Genomic DNA, 19,118 nt, shown 5'->3' with positions numbered 1-19,118 from the left:
TGGGATACCAGAGAAGTCCCAGGTTTAACAGAGCATTTATCATCTAATACTCTAAAATCACAGATAGCACCTTACCAGTTTTGGTTCACCGAACTAACTTTAAAAGAACTACAAGAATTGATCAATACAATATTGTTACATAGTACATTAGGTAGGAGCTCCTTTTAGCAGCCTTGATAAAAATGTGCGAAAAATCACATAGAAGATCAATAAATAGTAGAATAGTCATATATAACATTAAGAATTTATACCCTAAGTGATTTTAACTGACTTACAAAATTATGTATTTATAAAATAAATTAGATCCATACATATGTATACATATTGTGTGTGTATATTTGTATATGTGTATGTATATACATATACATACACACACATAGAGAGAGAGAGAAGTGTGTGAGAGAAAGATACCAGTTCCTGGACCAATTTGATTATTGCTATTGGACATTAACTAGACTTTGGCTAAATCGGTAGAGTTTACCAGCAATGCGGGAGACCCAGGTTCAGTCCCTGGGTGGGGAAGATCTTTTGGAGAAGGAAATGGCAACACACTCCAGTATTCTTACCTGGGAAATCCCATGAACAGAGGAGCCTGGTGGGCTACAGTCTATGGGGTCACTAAGAGTCAGATACAACTGAGTGACTAACTCACTTTCAAGGTAAATGAATCAGAAGAAGAGTGAAAAAAATGCAGAAGGGAACAAAACATGTATTGAGCTCACTGGTTGCAGACCATCCAAATGGCACTGTTCATCCATCCTGCGCTTTTATCTTCACACAGACCCTCTCGGTGGGCATTATTATCTTTATGCAGATATCTCCAAGAGTGGCAAAGCCAGGATTTGATCAGGACTCTCTGACTCCAAATCTTCCCAGGTGGCTCACTGGTAAAGAATCTGCCTACCATTGCAGGAGATGCAGGAGACTTGGGTTTGATCCCAGGGTTGGGAATCCCCTGGTAGAGAAAATGGCAAGCCACTCCAGTATTCTTGTCAGGAAAATCCCATGGACAGAGGAGACTTGTGGGCTGTAACCTATGGGGTCACAAAAGGCTGGACTGAGCAACTGAGCACACAAACACTCTGACTCCAAAGCCCGTGTTTTCATATTGAATTGTTATTTTTACCCAATAAAGTGATACAGAGTTTGCTTGGAGACTCCTAGTCTTCCTTGGAGACTTTTTAGGGAATTTTAATGTAGGGAACAGTGGGTAATAGCATAGTTACCTGTAAATAGCAGGTATTCAATAAGTATTTGTAGAATAACATGAATAATAAATGCATAAGATGCATAAGATGAAATGCATAAGATGCATAAATGCATAAGATGCATAAAATGCATAAGATGAAAGCCATTTACTTTTTACAAGTTATAGAAATGTTTAAGGATGCTTTTATGTTAGCCTCTATAAAAACAAAGCTATACATAGCATCATAATTCAGCTCAAGGCATTTAAAATGGTGAAGCCTAAAAATATAATTTTTCATATTTTTCCTTCTATATTTTCTTAAAACAATGGTGTAGACCTCCTTATCTTTATTTCTTCAGCCCCCATTTACTTCTCAATCCGTTGGAATGTACTCCACCTCTCCTCTGATTCTGTTCAAAGTTGATGATGAATTTATTAATTCCAATCCAGCGGACACTTTTCATTCTGTTTTGGTCTCTTAGTAGCATTAACAATATTGATGTCTTGTTCCATCTTTCCCTTCATCTCTCTGGCTGCTTATTTTCAGGCTCCTTTGATACCTCCTTTTTGCATCCACTCATTAAATGCTGAGGTTTCTGAGGGTCTTATGAGTCACTTTCTGTTCTCATTCTTCTCTGCATCTCCCTGGGCCATCTCACATCCACATGCTGAAGTTTCTCCAGTCTGAAAAACTAAGCCAAATAGTTTTTGTATCCAAATACTATAAATGAAGCTCTAAACATAGACGATGTATCTTGAAAATAAGTGGTTTCTGTCTATGGAGTCAAAGGCAAGTGTAAAAATTAAGAGACTCTTAAATATTTCTTAGCCATTTCTTGGCAATTAGTCATGCGTTAGGAGTCACTTTTGTGCACCTTTGAATACAGCACTGGATGGCTCTTTGCATTGGTTGCTAGTGATTTGTTTGACAGAGTAGAGGGAAAGCATAGAAATTTATAGTTTCCAGCCACTTTCAATTGAATATCATTTGTAAAGATAAAGTAGCTCTGAAATTTTAATGGAAATCAATATGAAATAAGATTCAATTTGTAAAAACTTAAATTACAAGCAATTTGTAGAAGTATATTGTGTAAATGCAAGAATTCACAGGGGGAGAAGGTGATTGATTGATTATATAATATGCATTACATTCTGTCCAGTGGCATGTGACTTTGTTCACAGACACAGCTGGATGGCATCTGGGGCTAGAGAACAGGATCACATCACCTGTTCCCAGGTGCTCTATCAATATATAAATATTGTGCTCAGTCATTCAGTTGTGTCTGACTCTGCTACCCCATGGACTGTAGCCCGCCAGGCTCCTCTGTCCATGGAATTTCCCAGGCAAGAATACTGGAGTGGGTTGCTATTTCCTCTTCCAGGAGATCTTCCCGACCCAGGGATTGAACCTGGGTCTCCTGCATTACAGGAAAATTCTTTACTGCTGAGCCACCTGTGAAGCCCAATGTGATTATTATCTTTATAATAATGTCAGAGCTAGGAATTTTATTCTTAGCCAAGGATTGAGTGTCAGGAAGCTATAGTTATAATTAATGATGTGTAAGTAATTTAAGATAGTACTTGAAACCTATATGGGTGCTTAAGGTAATCATGTTCCAAATTCTGCAAAAATGGTGATCATTGAACTTAGGATTCTAATACCTAAGAATAACGACAGCATATAAAATTTAATTTACCCAGTTTAGATCTCACCTGCCTAAAAATAATAGGCACACTAAAGTAAACAATAGTAAAATGTGCAGTTTAACATGGCTCAGGTTTCTTTATGGAGTTAACTAGGAAATTTGAACTAAATCCTTGTTGTATTTTGACAAATTTCTCCATTGCCTGTAATTTATTTCAAAATAGTTTTTTCTTTATACCAGTTTAATTATTAATTATTTGATCATTGTTCTCAAAAATACTTTTTAACTATAAGACAAAAAAGTAGCAAGAATGTAATAAAGACTTTATTTTTTAATTAATTGATTTTATTTGGCTGCTCTGGGTCTTTGTGGCTGCATGCAGTTTTTTTCGAGTTACAGTGAGTGGGGGCTACTCTCTATTTGTGGTGCACGGGCTTCTCATTGTCGTGGCTTCTCTTGTTGTGGAGCACAGGCTCTCGGATGTGCAGGCTTCAGTAGCTGTGGCTCCTGGGCTCAACTGCCATGTGGCATGTAGGATCTTGCTGGACCAGGGATCAAACTCGTGTTCACTGCACTGGCAGGCAGATTCTTAACCACTGGACCACCAGGGAAGTCCCAATAAAGACTTTAGCTGAGAGAGATGTGAATTACTTGGGAGAAATCCACTGCATTATCTTTTTTTTTATTAATTTATATGATTTAATTTCTTTATTATTCTCCCTGCCTCCTCCCTCCATAGCCATGCTACACACACACACATACACACACACTAACATGCACACACATGTCCATGTCCAGATTTCAACAACCCCAGATGCAGTGTGCAAAGTGAGGGGTGGAGAGCATCCATCCTTGGTGGTCAAATCCACATCCTGGCCGTGGAGACAGGCAGGCTCGTGTTTCCTTCCCAGGCTGTTTCCTAGCGTAACTGCCTTGTTCATGTAGAATCATCAAATAAGCAAGAATATGCAACAAAAAGTAAAGCACAGGTCTTTGTTAGCGGCCTTGATGCAAAGTCACAAAAAGAATTGCCCCCATAGTTTGTTGTTGTTTTCTCACACTGAAGCCTGGAAATAAACCATAAACTAAAATTTTATTGTGGTAAAATATACATAACCCATCCTTGGAGAAGGGAATGGCAACCCACTCCAGTGTTCTTGCCTGGAGAATTCCATGGACAGAGGGGCTTGTGGGCTAGAGTCCATGGGGTTGCAAAGAGTCGGACGCGACTGAGCAACTAACACCCACTCATCTTAACTGTTTTTAGATGTACGGCTCAGTAGTATTAAGTCCACTCGTGTTGTTGTGCAGCATCTCCACCATCCATCTCCAGACCTCTGCATCTTACCAAACTGAAACTCCATCCCCATGAAACAGTAACTCCTCATCCCCTGCCTGCCTCAGTCCCTGGTAACCACGGTGCCGCTTTTTGTCTCTCTGGCTTTGACTACTCTAGGTACCACTCACAAGCAGAATCATGCAGTATTTGTCTTTTTGTGCCTGACTTATTTGACTAAGCATAATGTCCTTAAGGTTCATCCATGTGGTATCATGAGTGAGAATTTCCTTCCTTTCTGCCAACGCCTAGTCCTAATTGGCCATGATTATTATAGATTCTTCCTCCTTTCACAAGTTATTTTGCTCTGGAGTAATCTCTCATCTATGCTGTCTGCTCCAGGGAGATGGCTTCTTAACTTCATTGAAAATAAAAGCTGCCTCCTTTCCTCTGCTTTGGAGCCTCTGAACATGCCTATGATGAGTTTACCTATATATTTTTAATTGGAGTATAATTGCTTTATAATGCTGTGTTAGTTTCTGCTGTCCAACATCATGAATCAGTCTTGTGTACACAGGTGTCTCTTCCCGCTTGGACCTTCCTCCCACCCCTCCAGGTCATCACAGAATACCAAGCTGAGTTCCCTCTGCTACAGAGCAGCTTCCCGCTAACTGCCTATTTTACACATGGTCGTGTACACCTGCAACATGATTTTGCCATGTTTTTCAACAATCTGCATAGACTCCCTTCCAAGTGACCTGGCAGTAGAATAAATATGAGAGGAAGGGATGTGAGTTTCTTTCTACCTTTCTCCCTCAAGTGGGGCTGCTGAGGTATCAGCAGTCTAAAAGATTGCCCCAAGTCTGGGGTTGCCTGACCTTGCAACAGAGGTGGGGGTGCAGGCATTCTGAACCGCTGCTGTGTCTGGTTCCTACTTTTTTAATGCAGAGACCCCTAGCAAATTGTTTTTTTTTTTTTGAAATAACTTACTTAATGATTTCCTCAGATTTCAACTGTACCAAATAATTTGTTAAATAAAAAGAAACATTGATATTAAAGGGGAAAAAAGAAATCACTTCCATTAGCAAACAAAACTAACATATATTCACATTTAATTAACCAAGAAGCCCCCAAACCACAGAGTATGTCACCCAGCATTGACAATTAATTATCTTTGCTGTGAGAGAGCTACAGGTATTGAGCAAAGAGTTACAGATTAAAGGCTTTGTTTTCTCTGCAATTGCTGTCCATTTCTAGTTATCACACCTTGATAGCAGCTCGAATGCTTCAGGCAGCAAATTATATCTGAAGTATGTAATTTCATGTCAGTTTTTAATTTCACATGATCAAAATATGGGGAAAGTGAGGATAAAGCACTGTTTCTTTTAAAATAAAGACATTAAATGAACAACAGCTGCTTTTCAGTTTCTTATGCTTTTTAAGATAATTTTCTACCAAACAGCTAAGGAAGATAAATATTAAGGGAAACTAGGGAATTAGTGGTCATCCTTGGCTTTTAAATGGGCTCTCTGTTTATGGTAGATCATGTGGTTTCTTCCTTTGAACATTACATTAGCATATATATAAATGATTTAACTAGAAACTACTGGAGTTAGCATCTAAAAGGCTGCATGATGTAATGAAAAGAACATTAGATTCATTAGATTCTTGAAATCAAATTATCTGGAATATGCTTATTCCTTGAAGGAACCTTAATTTTAGTTAGCTATTTCTTGCAATGTAGTCGATATCCATACATATATTATGGACAATTGTTTCTCTGCAGAAAAATCAAACACAGGCATTCCTAAGGAATAGGCTTTAATTAGCCTATGATTGCCTTTTTCTCTGTCTATAAGCAGCTGAAATAGCTAGTTGTAGATACATGAGTTTATCAGCTTCAATCAAGAAGACCAGCTAGTTCTCCATTATTCATGTTTATGAAAGGTAACAGTACTGGCAATTAACTACAATCATATATACCTAGTTTGGGATGGATTTTTCAACTACTGTTTTTCTGACAGGGTCTGATGGCCTCGATGTTTACAGTTCTTTTATTTGTTGATCCCAGTTTGCAAAGGTCTGACTCTGAAGGAGGTTAGAAGCTACCTGGTTTCCCAGGTACTAGTAAGAAAGCTTGGCTGGGCGTATTAGGCCAGGGACCTAAAGATCTGCCGACAGGGAGCATCTGATCAGAAGGGACTGATGGCTAGAAGGTCATTTAGCACAGGGAAACATGATGAGGACCTTAGTGCTAATAGGAGGAAAGACTAGGAGATCCATCCAGACTGAAGCAGAAAGCTTCTAAGCTGAAGTCAAGTCGGCAAGCAGAAGGCAAAATGCAGGAGATCAGGAAGCCAGGTTAGGGGTCTGGGAAGACCAAGACCTAGGCTTGGCACGGGCTGTAGAGCAGGAGCAGGGAGATTTGGAGTGCAGTGGGGGCTGCGTCCTCAAACCCAGGCACGTGGCTGCTGTCCCCGGTCAGACAGTGGGCAAGGCTGTGTCCCACCTGGATGGGGCAGTGGGCTTGCCCTGTGCTGTCCCCTGGCATGACCTCATCCAGGACATCTGTAGTGAACATCTTTGGAGCAGAAGACCCTGGAGTTGCACCTCCAGACTTCTGTGCCCGTTAGACTTTTCCCCTCCCTGGTAAAGTTCTTAGGTATGTGCCCTGGCAAGTTGGAAGTCTACTGAGTCAGGTCAGCAGGCGAGAAGAAAGGGTAGCTTTGTGCATCATGGAGTGAAGCAGTGAAATAAGGAAGCTAGCAGCTGTGGAGTCACAAACTAATGTGTATGTCATACATGCTCAGTTGCTAAGTCCACCTCTTTGCAACCCCATGGACTATAGTTTGCCAGGCTTGTCCATGGAAAATCCTCTAGGCAAGTATACATACTGAAATGGGTTGCCATTTCCTCTCCCACGTGGCATCAAAGGCAGCTTACAAATTGGCAGTATGTTCTTTAGACCTCCAGGATCTAATGCCTGAAGATCTGAGGTGGAACTGATGTAATAATAATAGAAATGAAGTTCACGGTAAGTGTAATGTGCTTGAATCATTCTGAAACCATCCCCTGGCCTCCCGATCTGTGGAAAAATTGTCTTCCATGAAACTGGTCCCTGGTGCCAAAAAGGTTGGGGGCCAGTGCTGTAGACCTTTATATTACACATCAGTTGAGAACCATTTTTGGTTTATTCAGTCTTCCAGTGTCCTTGAAAGAGTGGGGAGCCCTCTCAAAATATGAAAGATTGATGAGGCCTGAAGCGAGTTGCATCTTTCTGAGGTCACTGAGTGTCGGAGACAGAAATTCCCTCTTTCTAATGTGTTTTCGTCTAGGTTTGACCTGGAGCTGGCTGTCTCAGCAGTGTTCTGGTCTAACCTACAGGGTTTGCTGGACACACAGAAATAGAAATATGTAATAAGAAAGCCCACATGTCCCCAGGCTGCCAAAAGAGTGTGGCACCAACTGTCAAGTTCCAGATGAGATTAAATTCATTAGAGCAGAGGTTCCCAGCCTTCTTTCGGGCCCTGGAACCTAGCCTTCCAAAGATGGCATCTCAGCTGTTAGTGAAGGCACTCCCTCAAAGCCCCATCACATGAAATATTAAGGAAGCTGCCAAGATCGGCCGCCGTGCCTGGTATCCTGCTGCCAGGCGCCTGAGGTGACAGAACTTGGGGGCCCACACAGTACAAGCAGCAGCTACTGTATAATGAGCTGAAAGGGCTTAACTCCCAGCAAGACGAGTGGAAGAGTCTTTCTTAAAATGCTCCAAATCCCTGTAGACACCAAGGAAGCTTACCTGAGCCCTGAGAAAGCAGAGCATCAGAGATATGGAGGCAAAGGGCCTCAGTAGGACATAAATTCTGCCACCGACACAGTGTGCATCTGCGTTCCTACAGTCCACATTTCCTCAGAAAGGAAATAACAAATTCATGCTTTGCACTCCTGTTTAACCTTCCACGTGTGCGTGCTTAGTTGTTCAGCCATGTCCGACTTGTTGCAACCTCATGAACTGTAGCCTGTCAGGCTTCTCCGTTCATGGACTTCTCCAGGCAAGAATGCTGGAGTGGGTTGCCATTCCCTTCTCCAGAGGATCTTCCCAACCCAAGGATCTAACCCAAGTCTTCTGCATTGTAGGTGGATTATTTTACCCTCTGAGCCATCAGGGAAGCCCTTGGCCTTCCATGCCAATGGCTAATTCTTTTATTATTAAACATCTCCTGCTTTATTTGAGCATATGAAAGAAAGCATTTCTATTTTCACATAGGGATCTTGGCTCAGCAAACACTTTCTTAGGTACCTGGCTTTCAGCAAAGGAGAAGATTTTACTTTGAATAGCTTTCATAAAAAAAGAAAAGTTAGTTTATGAAAGGGCTGCTTTTCATCCCATTGGTTTTGCCTTTAGTCGTATTTTCATTCACCTCTATTATTCTCACTTTGACCATTAAAAAATCCAGACAGGATGGATTAGCAGTATTCACCAACAGTATGGTTTTTAAATTTTGCTTTTCCCCTGTTTTGTACTTCTAGGCATGAGTGAATGATGTGCAGTTCAGGTAAAGCTTCTACCTTCTCTGAGCTTCTAGGGAGCCAGTGGAAGTTCTCAATAATGTTGGGTGGTGTGGATTCCTCTCATAGCCACAACTTAGGAGTAGACTCTTGAACACAGAGCACCTGCGGGGTGACTCAGAGGTGACTTGACTGACATGCATAGCCTATTAATTGCATAGTTCTTTGAAAGTGAAAGTGTTAGTCACTCAGTCGTGCCTGACTCTTTGCAACCCTGTGGACTACAGCACACCAGGCCTCTCTGTCCGTGGGATTTTCCAGGCAAGGATACTGGAGTAGGTTGCCATTTCCTTCTCCAGGGGATCTTCCTGACCCAGGGATCGAACTCGGGTCTCCTGCCCTGCAGGCAGATTCTTTATTGACTGAGATACCAGGGAAGCATAGTTCTTTAGTATATAGTTGTCATTGATTGATTGATTCTGTTTCCAGAGCACTGAGATGCATTCTAAGCAGCTTCCAGCATTCTTTTTGTATCTGTAGAAGGAGAGGTATGAGGCAGTGGAGAATGGCACAGAAGAATGCTGTGTGGTGGTGGTCGTTGTTGTGGTGGTGTTACTGTCATGCAAGGACTCGCTCTGGGTTGGGATTGTAGGAGTCGAGAAACCACTTTCATATAATTTGCCTTTCATATCCTAATTCTGGGCATGACCTGACTCACTCAGCTGAGACATTTTCCCCCTGTGATGAGAAGGTATGTTGCTAAGCAACTAGATCAGTAATTGGTAAATGCTTATATATGATTTGATTTGAGTTACATACAAAACTATGTAACTGCTTTTTTTCTGTCTTCATTATTAGGCACATGATTATCATTTGGTTTTATATTGCCCAAATGAAATAAAATAAGTGCTTCTATTTATCACATTGCATAACAGCATGAAGTGGTAGACTGACCCTAAGTCTAAAGCAGAAAATGCAAATCCTCATCTCAGTTATGACAATCACTAGTCCTGTGACTACAGATAAAATCAGGTAACTTCTGTGCCTTCATGGCTTTTTACACCTGTACTTTGTGGTACAAATACCTTCTTTGCTTTCTCACAGGACTGAGTGTGATGGATGTGACAGTATGTGAAAAAGGATTTAGAAAGAGTGAAACATTCCAAGATCTAAGCATTTCTAGAACTTCAGATACATAGTCTTGGGACTTTGCATATGTTCCTTTAACACCAAAGGCTGGATCAATTAAGAAGCCCTGAGCGGGTATATACCAGTGGTCCCCAGCCCTTTAGGCATCAGGAACTGGTTTCGTGGCAGACAATTTTTCCATGGACCGGAGGTCATGGAGATTGTTTCAGGATGATTCAAGTGTATTACATTTATTGTATACTTTATTCCTGCTATTATTACGTCAGTAATGATGCAGTGATAGAGTCAACACTAATGACATCCAGAAGGAAAGACCACACTGCACATCAGCGTCTCATAAGTGTTAAGACATAAGACATAGGCTCTCAGTTGCCTCTCAATTGCTGAAGCCTCAAGGAGTTGATAAGGGCAACTTGTAGAAGCCTTGAATGGGTGAAGTTTTAAGAGAAGAATAGGGGTAAATTCATAGAGATTATCACTCTGAGTTAATGCTGTGCCGCTAGTTGCAAAAATCAATCTATTTTCAAATTATAATAGTGTCTGGCTGCTGTGTCTTGATGCGATATTGTTTGAGGTTAACCGTCAGCCATGTTTTGCCTCCTAGCAGTAAACATTTTATTTGAAGTCATGTCATGAATTATCTTCCTACACTAATGAAATGGATCATTTACATAAAAATCTGAAAAACCCCAAGACCCATATGCTTTTTGGTCTCCGGAGGCATGGAAATGACCTCAGTGACAGCCAATTAGAAAATGGAAAGGTGAAGGAGGACGCTTTTTATTCCCTGTTTGGAGAATTTCCAGAATGAGTAACATGCTTCATGGCAGTGCCAGAATACTTTTAAATAGGCATTATTTCAAAATGAAGCCTAACTGATTTTTTTTTTTTAACACGTAGATGGATATCTTAACTATTTCCAGAGGGCTTTGCCTCAGACCACTGGTTTTTGTCACACATCCTCCCTATTCATAATCTGTTTTATTTTCTTCTACCCCTGTGTCACTGACCCCATGAATTTCCTGGGAGCTGCTGTGATCTGTCACGTCATTGCTTATTTACCAGACAGTCTTAATCCTCAGAGCATTGAAATATTTTATAATGGCACATAAGCCATCGGAGCCTATGACAGCCCTGGCCATTTCACATTAAATTGCCATGTGGATTGTCTTTTTACCTGCTGATGCTGGCGATTTTACCACTCTCATCTCCCTCCTGGGTCAGGACCCTTTCTGGGCAACAGATGGGGCAGTTCTAAGGGCCTCACCCTGCCCTTTCTTGAGCAGTTTTTCAGTTGATGTCTCACCAGTCAATTGCTTGGGTTCAATTTAGTAGAGCTTGAATGACCTCTTAATTTTCATGAAGCTTTCACCCACCCATATGATCATCTCACAGTTGAACACCCCCTTCAGACAGGATGAAATGCTCTCAGAGTGTTGTTAGCAAACACAGTACTTAGAATTTTTTAAAGGATGAAGGATCCTTAAAAAAACAACTGTACTACCTGATATTCCTGCTTGATATTATCTAAGGAGAGTTTATTCTTCACGAAGCTAATAATTCTTACAATATTGTTAGAGCAATATTTTAGTAAACGCTAGACACTAAGAGGGGGCAGACCCCAACTTAATTCTCATGGGATGCGTTTAGAATGAAGGGCTTCCCATTTAAACAGTCTGTAATTCTGAAAATCCAAGGTCAAATAGTCTATCACATAAATGCAAAATAAGAAAAAGATACCCCATAAGTTCCCCCTCTGATCTGTATAACTAAGATCTAAAGCTCTCCTCCACCTAAACCAATTAAATTTACTAGATAATTATTTACCTCTTTTCTTTTTGATCTGGGTGGATCTGGCCAGGGGGAACAAGGAACCATCTCCTTTGAAGGTCATCTCAATTCTAAACTGATTCCTGAATTCAGATGGTATCACATTGATGTGTTAGGGTAATTGTCTCCTGTGTGAGTAAGGATGGAGAGAAAGGCTAGAGCCCAGAGGGAAGAACTGAGCTCGCTAGGTTTAAATTCTCACCAAGTTCACATTATTGCTCCTCTCCTCACAGACTGATAATGCTTAGTGTGGTGTCACTTTCTTTATAACTGTTCAGTGAGTATTAATTTCATCCTGCTAGAGAGGCTGCTTTTTTTTTTTTTTAATTGTAATAAGGTTCAGAGAACTAAGTGAAGCCCAGGGATATTTAAAGATGTGTGCAGGGTTGAATAGCTGTAGGAAATATGTGATACAGTCCATGCCAAGAATGAGTCAAGTAAATATTACTTCTCAGAGTTTTTAGTTTTTTAACTTTTTGTTATTTAAAATCTTATCAAACAACATACTCATCTGTTCCTCTCCCTACAAAAAAAAAAAAAAGAGAACTTGTGAGACATTAATTACACAAAATAACTGCTAGCCAAAATGTCTTTACCTTTTCAATTCTTTCATGACTGCTGCTCCTTTATGTCACTGAATAATACAACTATATACGAATGACTTCTGTCCCTCAAACTTGACTCATCTGTGTGTCATTGAAGTGCTCTGTAAAAAGAGCAGAAGCTGCTGGCTTTCAAAAAATTGAAACATATAAAATAGAGATCAAATAGCTGGTTAGGATGATGCCGAAATTAAAATAAAATGTTCTTATGCAATATATGGCTCTAAACTGTGATTTCTGAGCTCTAGAATACTTCTGTTTATTTCATATATATGTTTTAGGTTTTGTATTTTTTTTGTAACTGTGATGTGAACAAAGTTTCCCCCTTGAAATTTCATATATGTGTGTGTTTTAAGAAGAAAGTAGTTTTTATGTATTCTCCAAATAATTTCCTGCATTGAATCCAACAGAGGCTTCCCTGAATGGAATAGAGATTTCAGGGTTCATTTCAGTGTCTTCGCATCGGAAGAAATTTTGGAAATCATACCATGTTCCCAGTGCCTGCTTTCATCTCCCTGGTATTCCCTGTAAATGGCTTTCTAGCCACTACTTGGACACTTTCGATGATAAAAGCTATTTCAAGAAGCAGATCCACCACTAATGGGTTACTCCGATTTTTAGAAAAATGCCCCTTGACTTATACCCCACAAATGCCCTTACATTTCCCCTGCCTGTCTTTCTACCTGTTCAGAGATGATCTGATGCAATATGGGGAACAGAGACCTAGACTCAGTCTCAGTTCCACTGTTTATTATTATATTCCTTCAAAGTACCATATATTAAGTACTTCCTGTATACTAAACCCTTCACCTGCACTCTTATTTAATTTTCACAAACGTCTATAAAAGATAGATAAATTTTTATTCTGTCTTACTATGCAGAACCGAGGCTTGATAATAATATGTGTAATAATGATGATGATAATATTACTAAGTACCAACTATATGCTAAGGTGCTATGCTGGACCCTTTACAGAAACATTATCAGAATTTAAGTAACTTACCTATCACCTACATAGTATCTGAAGAAGCTAGATGTTCAAATAAAGTCAGATACTCAAAGGACTTTGGATTTAACTCTTTAAGCCTCATTTATTTGTCTGTTAAATGGGAGTACTATTAATATCTTCTTCACAAAGTTTGCTGAGATTCAAAATATTGGCCTGAGTAGGATATCAGAAGGACCTCTGATAGGTCAAGTAAAATGAGGCTGAGGACCATGACATTTAGCAATCATGAGGTCATTTGTGACCTTGACAAGAGCTGTGTCAGAGGAGATATGGGATGGATGTCTGGTTGGGATGAGCTTATAGGCAGTGGGAGGAGGTGAACTGGAGAAAACAAGTGTAGACAACACTTTCCCTGAATTTTGCTGTGAAGATGAGCAAGGAAACAGACCGGTAGCTGGCTGGGTAAAAAGAATGAAGAGAAAGACCTGTGTTTTATTTCTGAAGACAGGAGAAATAATAACATGTTTGTATGCTGTTGGGATTGATCCAGTAATAGAGTAAAAATTTGATATTATATTAATATCAAATATCAAACATTATATGAATATCAAGAGAGAGACAGAGGAATGAAACCTTGACTCCTTGGGAATGCCCTTTATACACTTTAATTTCAAGGACCCTCTCTTTCCTCCTCTGCAGGGTCTGTGTGGAGGGAGTAAATGTGCATGGGTAGTACAGATAAGAGAAATGACAAAAAGCCAACATCTCTTCTGAGCTGCCTTTCAGTGTCACTCCCTTCTCCTCTCTGTCTCCACTTTTGGACCAGGAACCCCCAACTGGTGGGAAAGTGTGAACCACAGCAACTCCTTGGTCCTTTTCCCACCATCTGAAAGAATCCTAATGTGAATAGATAAGCACATGATCCATTCAGTTCCTAGCAGATCATCATCTTCACCCTTCTTCCTAATGCTCCTATGTCTGTAGGCACCCTGACTTGAATGCAGTAAGAGGTTGCTGTCGGTAGAATGTGATGGTCACACACAACACCTCTGGATGCGTCACTGTTTGTTCAAGGAGAAAATCTCACAGAGTAATGAAAACAACCAAGAGATGCACTAGAAGAATCCCACTTCACCTTTAGTTTTAGAGGGGCAGTATCAGAAAGAGTGGCAATGAAAGCATGAGAAAAAATTACTCCTAGGTTTTTTTTGGTTTTTTTGTTTTGTTTTTTTTTTGCTGATTGGGGAAAGAAAAGCACTGTGGAAATCCTTTCTAGTGCCCTTCATTTTTCATCATCTTACATAAATTCACTATAGAGGTCCCTAAGTTTGGCATTGGGACTGTTAGGGTATCATTCCATCAAAATCTGTCATTCCTCTGTAAATCACTCTTATGAAAAAGATGTTCAGTTTTACAGCTAAGAAAAAAATTAAGCTTTGAAGTGGTAATTCTATTTGCTGTATTTGTGCAGTGACCATTTTGTAGCTCAGGGGATTTGTCAAAAGCATGACAGTTACTGATACAAAATTGAAATTAACCAGTCCAGAGCTTAAGATTCGTACATGAAGATGGAAGGTGGTGGGAAGTGGGGAGGGGTGGAAACAATGCTGATTTAATCTTTTTGAGCTACTTTGCTTGTGACCTGTTATGCAGTCGGTAAAAACATGGGATGGATTATAAGGTTTTGATGTGTAGAATAAATTTACAGTAGCCCATTTGTTTTAAGCTGCAGCTAAAAGGTTTCTTCACCTTTGGTAAGGAAACTGGAATTCTTAGAACAAGAATATAGTGTGAAAACACCAAGAATGAATCCAGAAATGAGTATGTTATAGTCTGTGCCTTTGCCTTATTTTCCCCTCTTCTCTATGATAAGATTGTCATATTTCAGGTGTTGTAGGACATTCTAATGAGGGAAGATGTGATGAGAACAACAACTGTTATTAATGACGGCAGCACCCTCCCTCCCACCTTTTCGTTTGCATCCTCTGCCACCTTTGTGAGTTCTGGCTCTGTCACCCCTTGCTCTTACTCATGAATTGCATTTTGTAGTGAAAGAGCACCCTGCACAAAAGCCTGCTTTCCTCTTGAGCTGCCCCTAGTCTCAGGACCCTACACCTTGGCTGTAGTTTATTCTGATTAGGTGTTATGTTTCTTTAACAGCTTGATTTATATTTCCCCACTGCACTGGGGTCTGTGTTTTTCTTCCACAATCACATCCACAGCATACCTCGAACGGTCACCACATGGTTCTTTCTCAGACCAGTGTGGATTTTACAACGTGTTAGAGTTTCTAAAAAACTCATAAGGTCTCCCACACTTGAGTTTATACCAGGAGTTATGAAATGATTAACCTAATTGGTACTGTTTATCCCCAAAGATGGCCAGCTTTATTCATGCTTAAGCTGAGTGTTCGTGGATAATAAGCAGTTCTTTGTGGATGGAGGCTGCAGAACCATGTGAGGTCATAGCATTGCTCTGCCGTGTGAAGGATCGGGCAGCTCCCTGGGTTCACTCATGGCGCTAGTGGTAAAGAACCTGCCTTTCAGTGCAGCAGACCTAAGAGATGTGGGTTTGATCCTTGGGTTGGGAAGATTTCCCCTGGAGAAGGAAATGGCAACCGGTTCCAGTATTGTTGCCTGGAGAATTCCATGGACAGAGGAACCTGGCAGGCTGCAGTCCATAGGGTCACACTGAGTTGGACATGACTGAAGCGATTTAGCATGGCATGCACAACACTGGATTCGCTTGGTCACAATCAGGGGCTACCACCTGGCCCTTGGAGGAAGAGAGAGAACTGTTTATTGCAATAAGAACTAGGGGCTTCCTTAAGGGAAAGGACATACAGTGACCCTAGCATATCTGATTGTGCCATACGTTTTCCTTTATGGTCTTTTTTCTGACTTTTTCCCTCCAGAGCTGCCCAGAAGTTAAATCTCTCATCTAAGAAGAAGAAACATCGGCCTTCCACTTCTTCTGTTGCTGAGACACCTCTCTTTGCCACCAGCTTCAGTGGGATTCTCCAGACGTCCCCACCCCCGGCCCCGCCCTGCCTGCTGAGGGCCGTCAGCAAGGTGAAGGACACCCCAGGCCTGGGCAAGGTAGGCGCCTGGGCCGCATCCGCTCAGGTTTCCACCGTGGGGCTCTGTGTCAAAGGCAAGGAAGAGAATGGGGACTCAGCTGGATGATTAAAACAAGAAGGTGACAGAGAAGGAGACAAAATGAAATTCATTGGGAAGTACTGTAAAATTTTCCTTTGGTTACATATACTAAGTGGTAAATTAAGACATTCCATCTATTGGAGATGTGGTTTGATTTTGGCAGGAAAAAAAGAAAAAAACAAAACTCAGCCTTGTGTTGATTGACAGAACTGTAACAAATTAAAGAAAAGACCCCAAAGCACTAAATTGGGAAGGCAGAAGCAGGAGAGACCAAGAGATCGTACAGGAATAAGACATAAAGATGCTCTCTCATTTCCCTGCGACACTTTCATTGTTCCTCCCCTTTAGAGAAATCACAGGTTCTTCTTTTGAACCAGACCACTGATGGGATTTCTGGGGAGCATTTGCTGTGTGCCATTCTAGCCAAGAAATGCAATTTTGAATTGCTACAGTTACTTAGAGATGAGGTACAAAATGAGATGTAGGGACACCATCTCGAGACCTGGCTCAGCTGTGTTTAGGATAACTTTGTTTTTAGATGTCATCTCTTAACTCACTCTTCTGAGATGAACATCTGGGTGAAGTAACTTACAGTTTACTCTTCAATCGGTAAATAACCTGGGACTTATAAAAACATTTAGCTGAAGAAAGGGGTGGTTGTTTTCTTTCTTTTGCTTCAATCACAAGTAGGCTGGTCCATGCCACCTTGCCGATCTCTCACTGCTGACTCAACAGCACTCATTTTGGAAGCTGCAGGTCTTGCTGAGGGAAGTGGCTGCTCAACTATGTGGACTAAGATTTTCCTTATTTGTTGTTGCTGTTGTCCAGTCACTTAGTCCTGTCTGTTTCTTTGCGACCTCATGGACTGCAGCACGCCAGGCTTCCCTGTCCTTCACTACCTCCAAGAGTTTGCTTAAGCTCTTAAGTTGATGATGCCATCCAACCATCTCATCCCTGTCACCCCCTTCTCCTCCTGCCCTCAATCTTTCTCAGCATCAGGGTCTTTTCCAGTAAGTGGGCTCTTTATATCAGGTGGCCACAGTATTGGAGCTTCAGCTTCAGTGTCAGTCCTTCCAATGAATATTCAGGGTTGATATCCTTTAGAATTGAAAGGTTTGATCTCCTTGCAGTCCAAGGGACTTTCAAGAGTCTTCTGCAGCACTGCAGTTTGAAAGCATCAATTCTTCATCACTCAGCATTCTTTATGGTACAACTCTCCCATCCATACATGACTACTGGAAGATTTTCCCCATTTAGGTCACTGATTCCCTTTCCCCTTGACCCTCAAAGTGATTATTCCCAGGTTCATGGTCTTCAGTGGCCTCAGCCTGACTAGTGGCCCTTCTGGAGTTTACCCCACACCCTCTGCCCTTCTTCCTTTCTGCTCTTCTCTCTTCTCCTGCTTCCTCCCATACCTTCCCACCCCCAATTTCACCACCCACTGGGAAAGTACTAACTTGCTAAGCTACTCTGCTACTCTTTCCAACAGAGTTTACATTTTAAGATTCTGTTGAATAGAGCAATATTCTTTTGTTTGTTTTTTTAATCACTCTGTTTCCAACTAACCAACTACACCAAACTGCTCTCCAATTACCAAGCATGCCATGCTGTTTCTGGTCTTTGCACACAGTAGTTTCTACTTCAGGTCTTCCCTCCATCTCTGTCAGACACATGGTCCAACTTTTAAAAATCAGTGTGAAAGTGAAAGTGAAAGCCGCTCAGTCGTGTCCAACTCTTTGTGACCCCATGGACTATACAGTCATGGAATTCTCCAGGTCAGAATACTGGAGTGGGTTGCCTTTCCCTTCTTCAGGGGATCTTCCCAACCAAGAGATCGAACCCAGGTTTCCCACATAGCAGGCAGATTCTTTACCAACTGAGCTATCAGGGAAGCTTTTCTGGAGACCACAGTGATGGACAAACTTGGGGTAACTTCAGTTACCTGACGCTGAAGCACAATACACAGGAAATATCTCAGAATCCCCAGCACCTAGAGTCGTACTTGGCACACAGCAAAGTTTACTGAGCACCTTCTATGGCTCAGATGACAAAGAATCTGCCTGCAATGTGGAAGATCAGAGTTTGATCCCTGGGTCGGGAAGATCCCCTGGAGAGGGAAATGGCTACCTGGTCGAGTATTCTTGCGTGGAAAATTCCATGGACAGAGGAGCCTGGTGGGCTACAGTCCATGGGGTCGCAAAGAGTCAGTCATGACTGAGCTGGTGACACTTTCACTTTTCTCTGTGTCAGGTCCTGTGGTGAGCACTAGCTTGCCGTGATGGACATACAGGCAGAATCCCTGTCCTGACAGCACTTACAATCTCAGCCTTTTAATAGTCAGCCTTAGACATCTCACTGACTTGGACCAAGATGAAGGATGACTTGACTTAAGGAAAACTTGGAATCACAGACTTCAAGTAATTCTGTCTAACTTTCAAGTTGTATAAAGAAGCTATAGTACTAAGTGTTGTGTAGAGACATTCTTAATGAACAGATAAAGATGATTAGTGGATCAAAGCAGCTTAGTCCCTGTTTATATTTCATGGCTTTGACTTTATGTAAATGATATTTCTAATCTGTTTGAACATGGTTCCTTCTCCTAAGTCAGTAAAAGCTCTTCATGAAATTTGTTTGCACAATTAATTAACATCCATGTTTAAAGTTCATTTGTTAGTGTGTCAGAGATTAATGTCAGAGCTCTTAGTGTCGGATTACAAGCTTCTAGAGCAAAGTGTATATTATCTGTTTAACTCACTCAGTATTTGAATCTGCAGCCCCACCACGGGGGCATATATGCTTTTAAGGGTGAG

General features: G+C 41.1%; 1 protein-coding gene across 1 annotated transcript in view; it reads left to right on the top strand.

Moving 5' to 3' along the window:
* The window catches only part of KIF26B (kinesin family member 26B), a 496,587-nt gene that overhangs the window by 332,532 nt on the left and 144,937 nt on the right, over positions 1-19,118 (top strand). The window contains exon 5 of the mRNA XM_065935600.1: positions 16,065-16,248. Within this exon, the coding sequence (XP_065791672.1) occupies positions 16,065-16,248 (184 nt within the window). The remainder of the gene's footprint in view (positions 1-16,064; positions 16,249-19,118) is intronic.

The sequence above is a fragment of the Muntiacus reevesi genome, chromosome 5, assembly GCF_963930625.1.
Source record: "Muntiacus reevesi chromosome 5, mMunRee1.1, whole genome shotgun sequence".
In the NCBI taxonomy this organism is placed as follows: Eukaryota; Metazoa; Chordata; class Mammalia; order Artiodactyla; family Cervidae; genus Muntiacus; species Muntiacus reevesi.
Note: the sequence above shows the minus strand (reverse complement) of the source record. Positions and strands in the feature narration are given on the sequence as shown.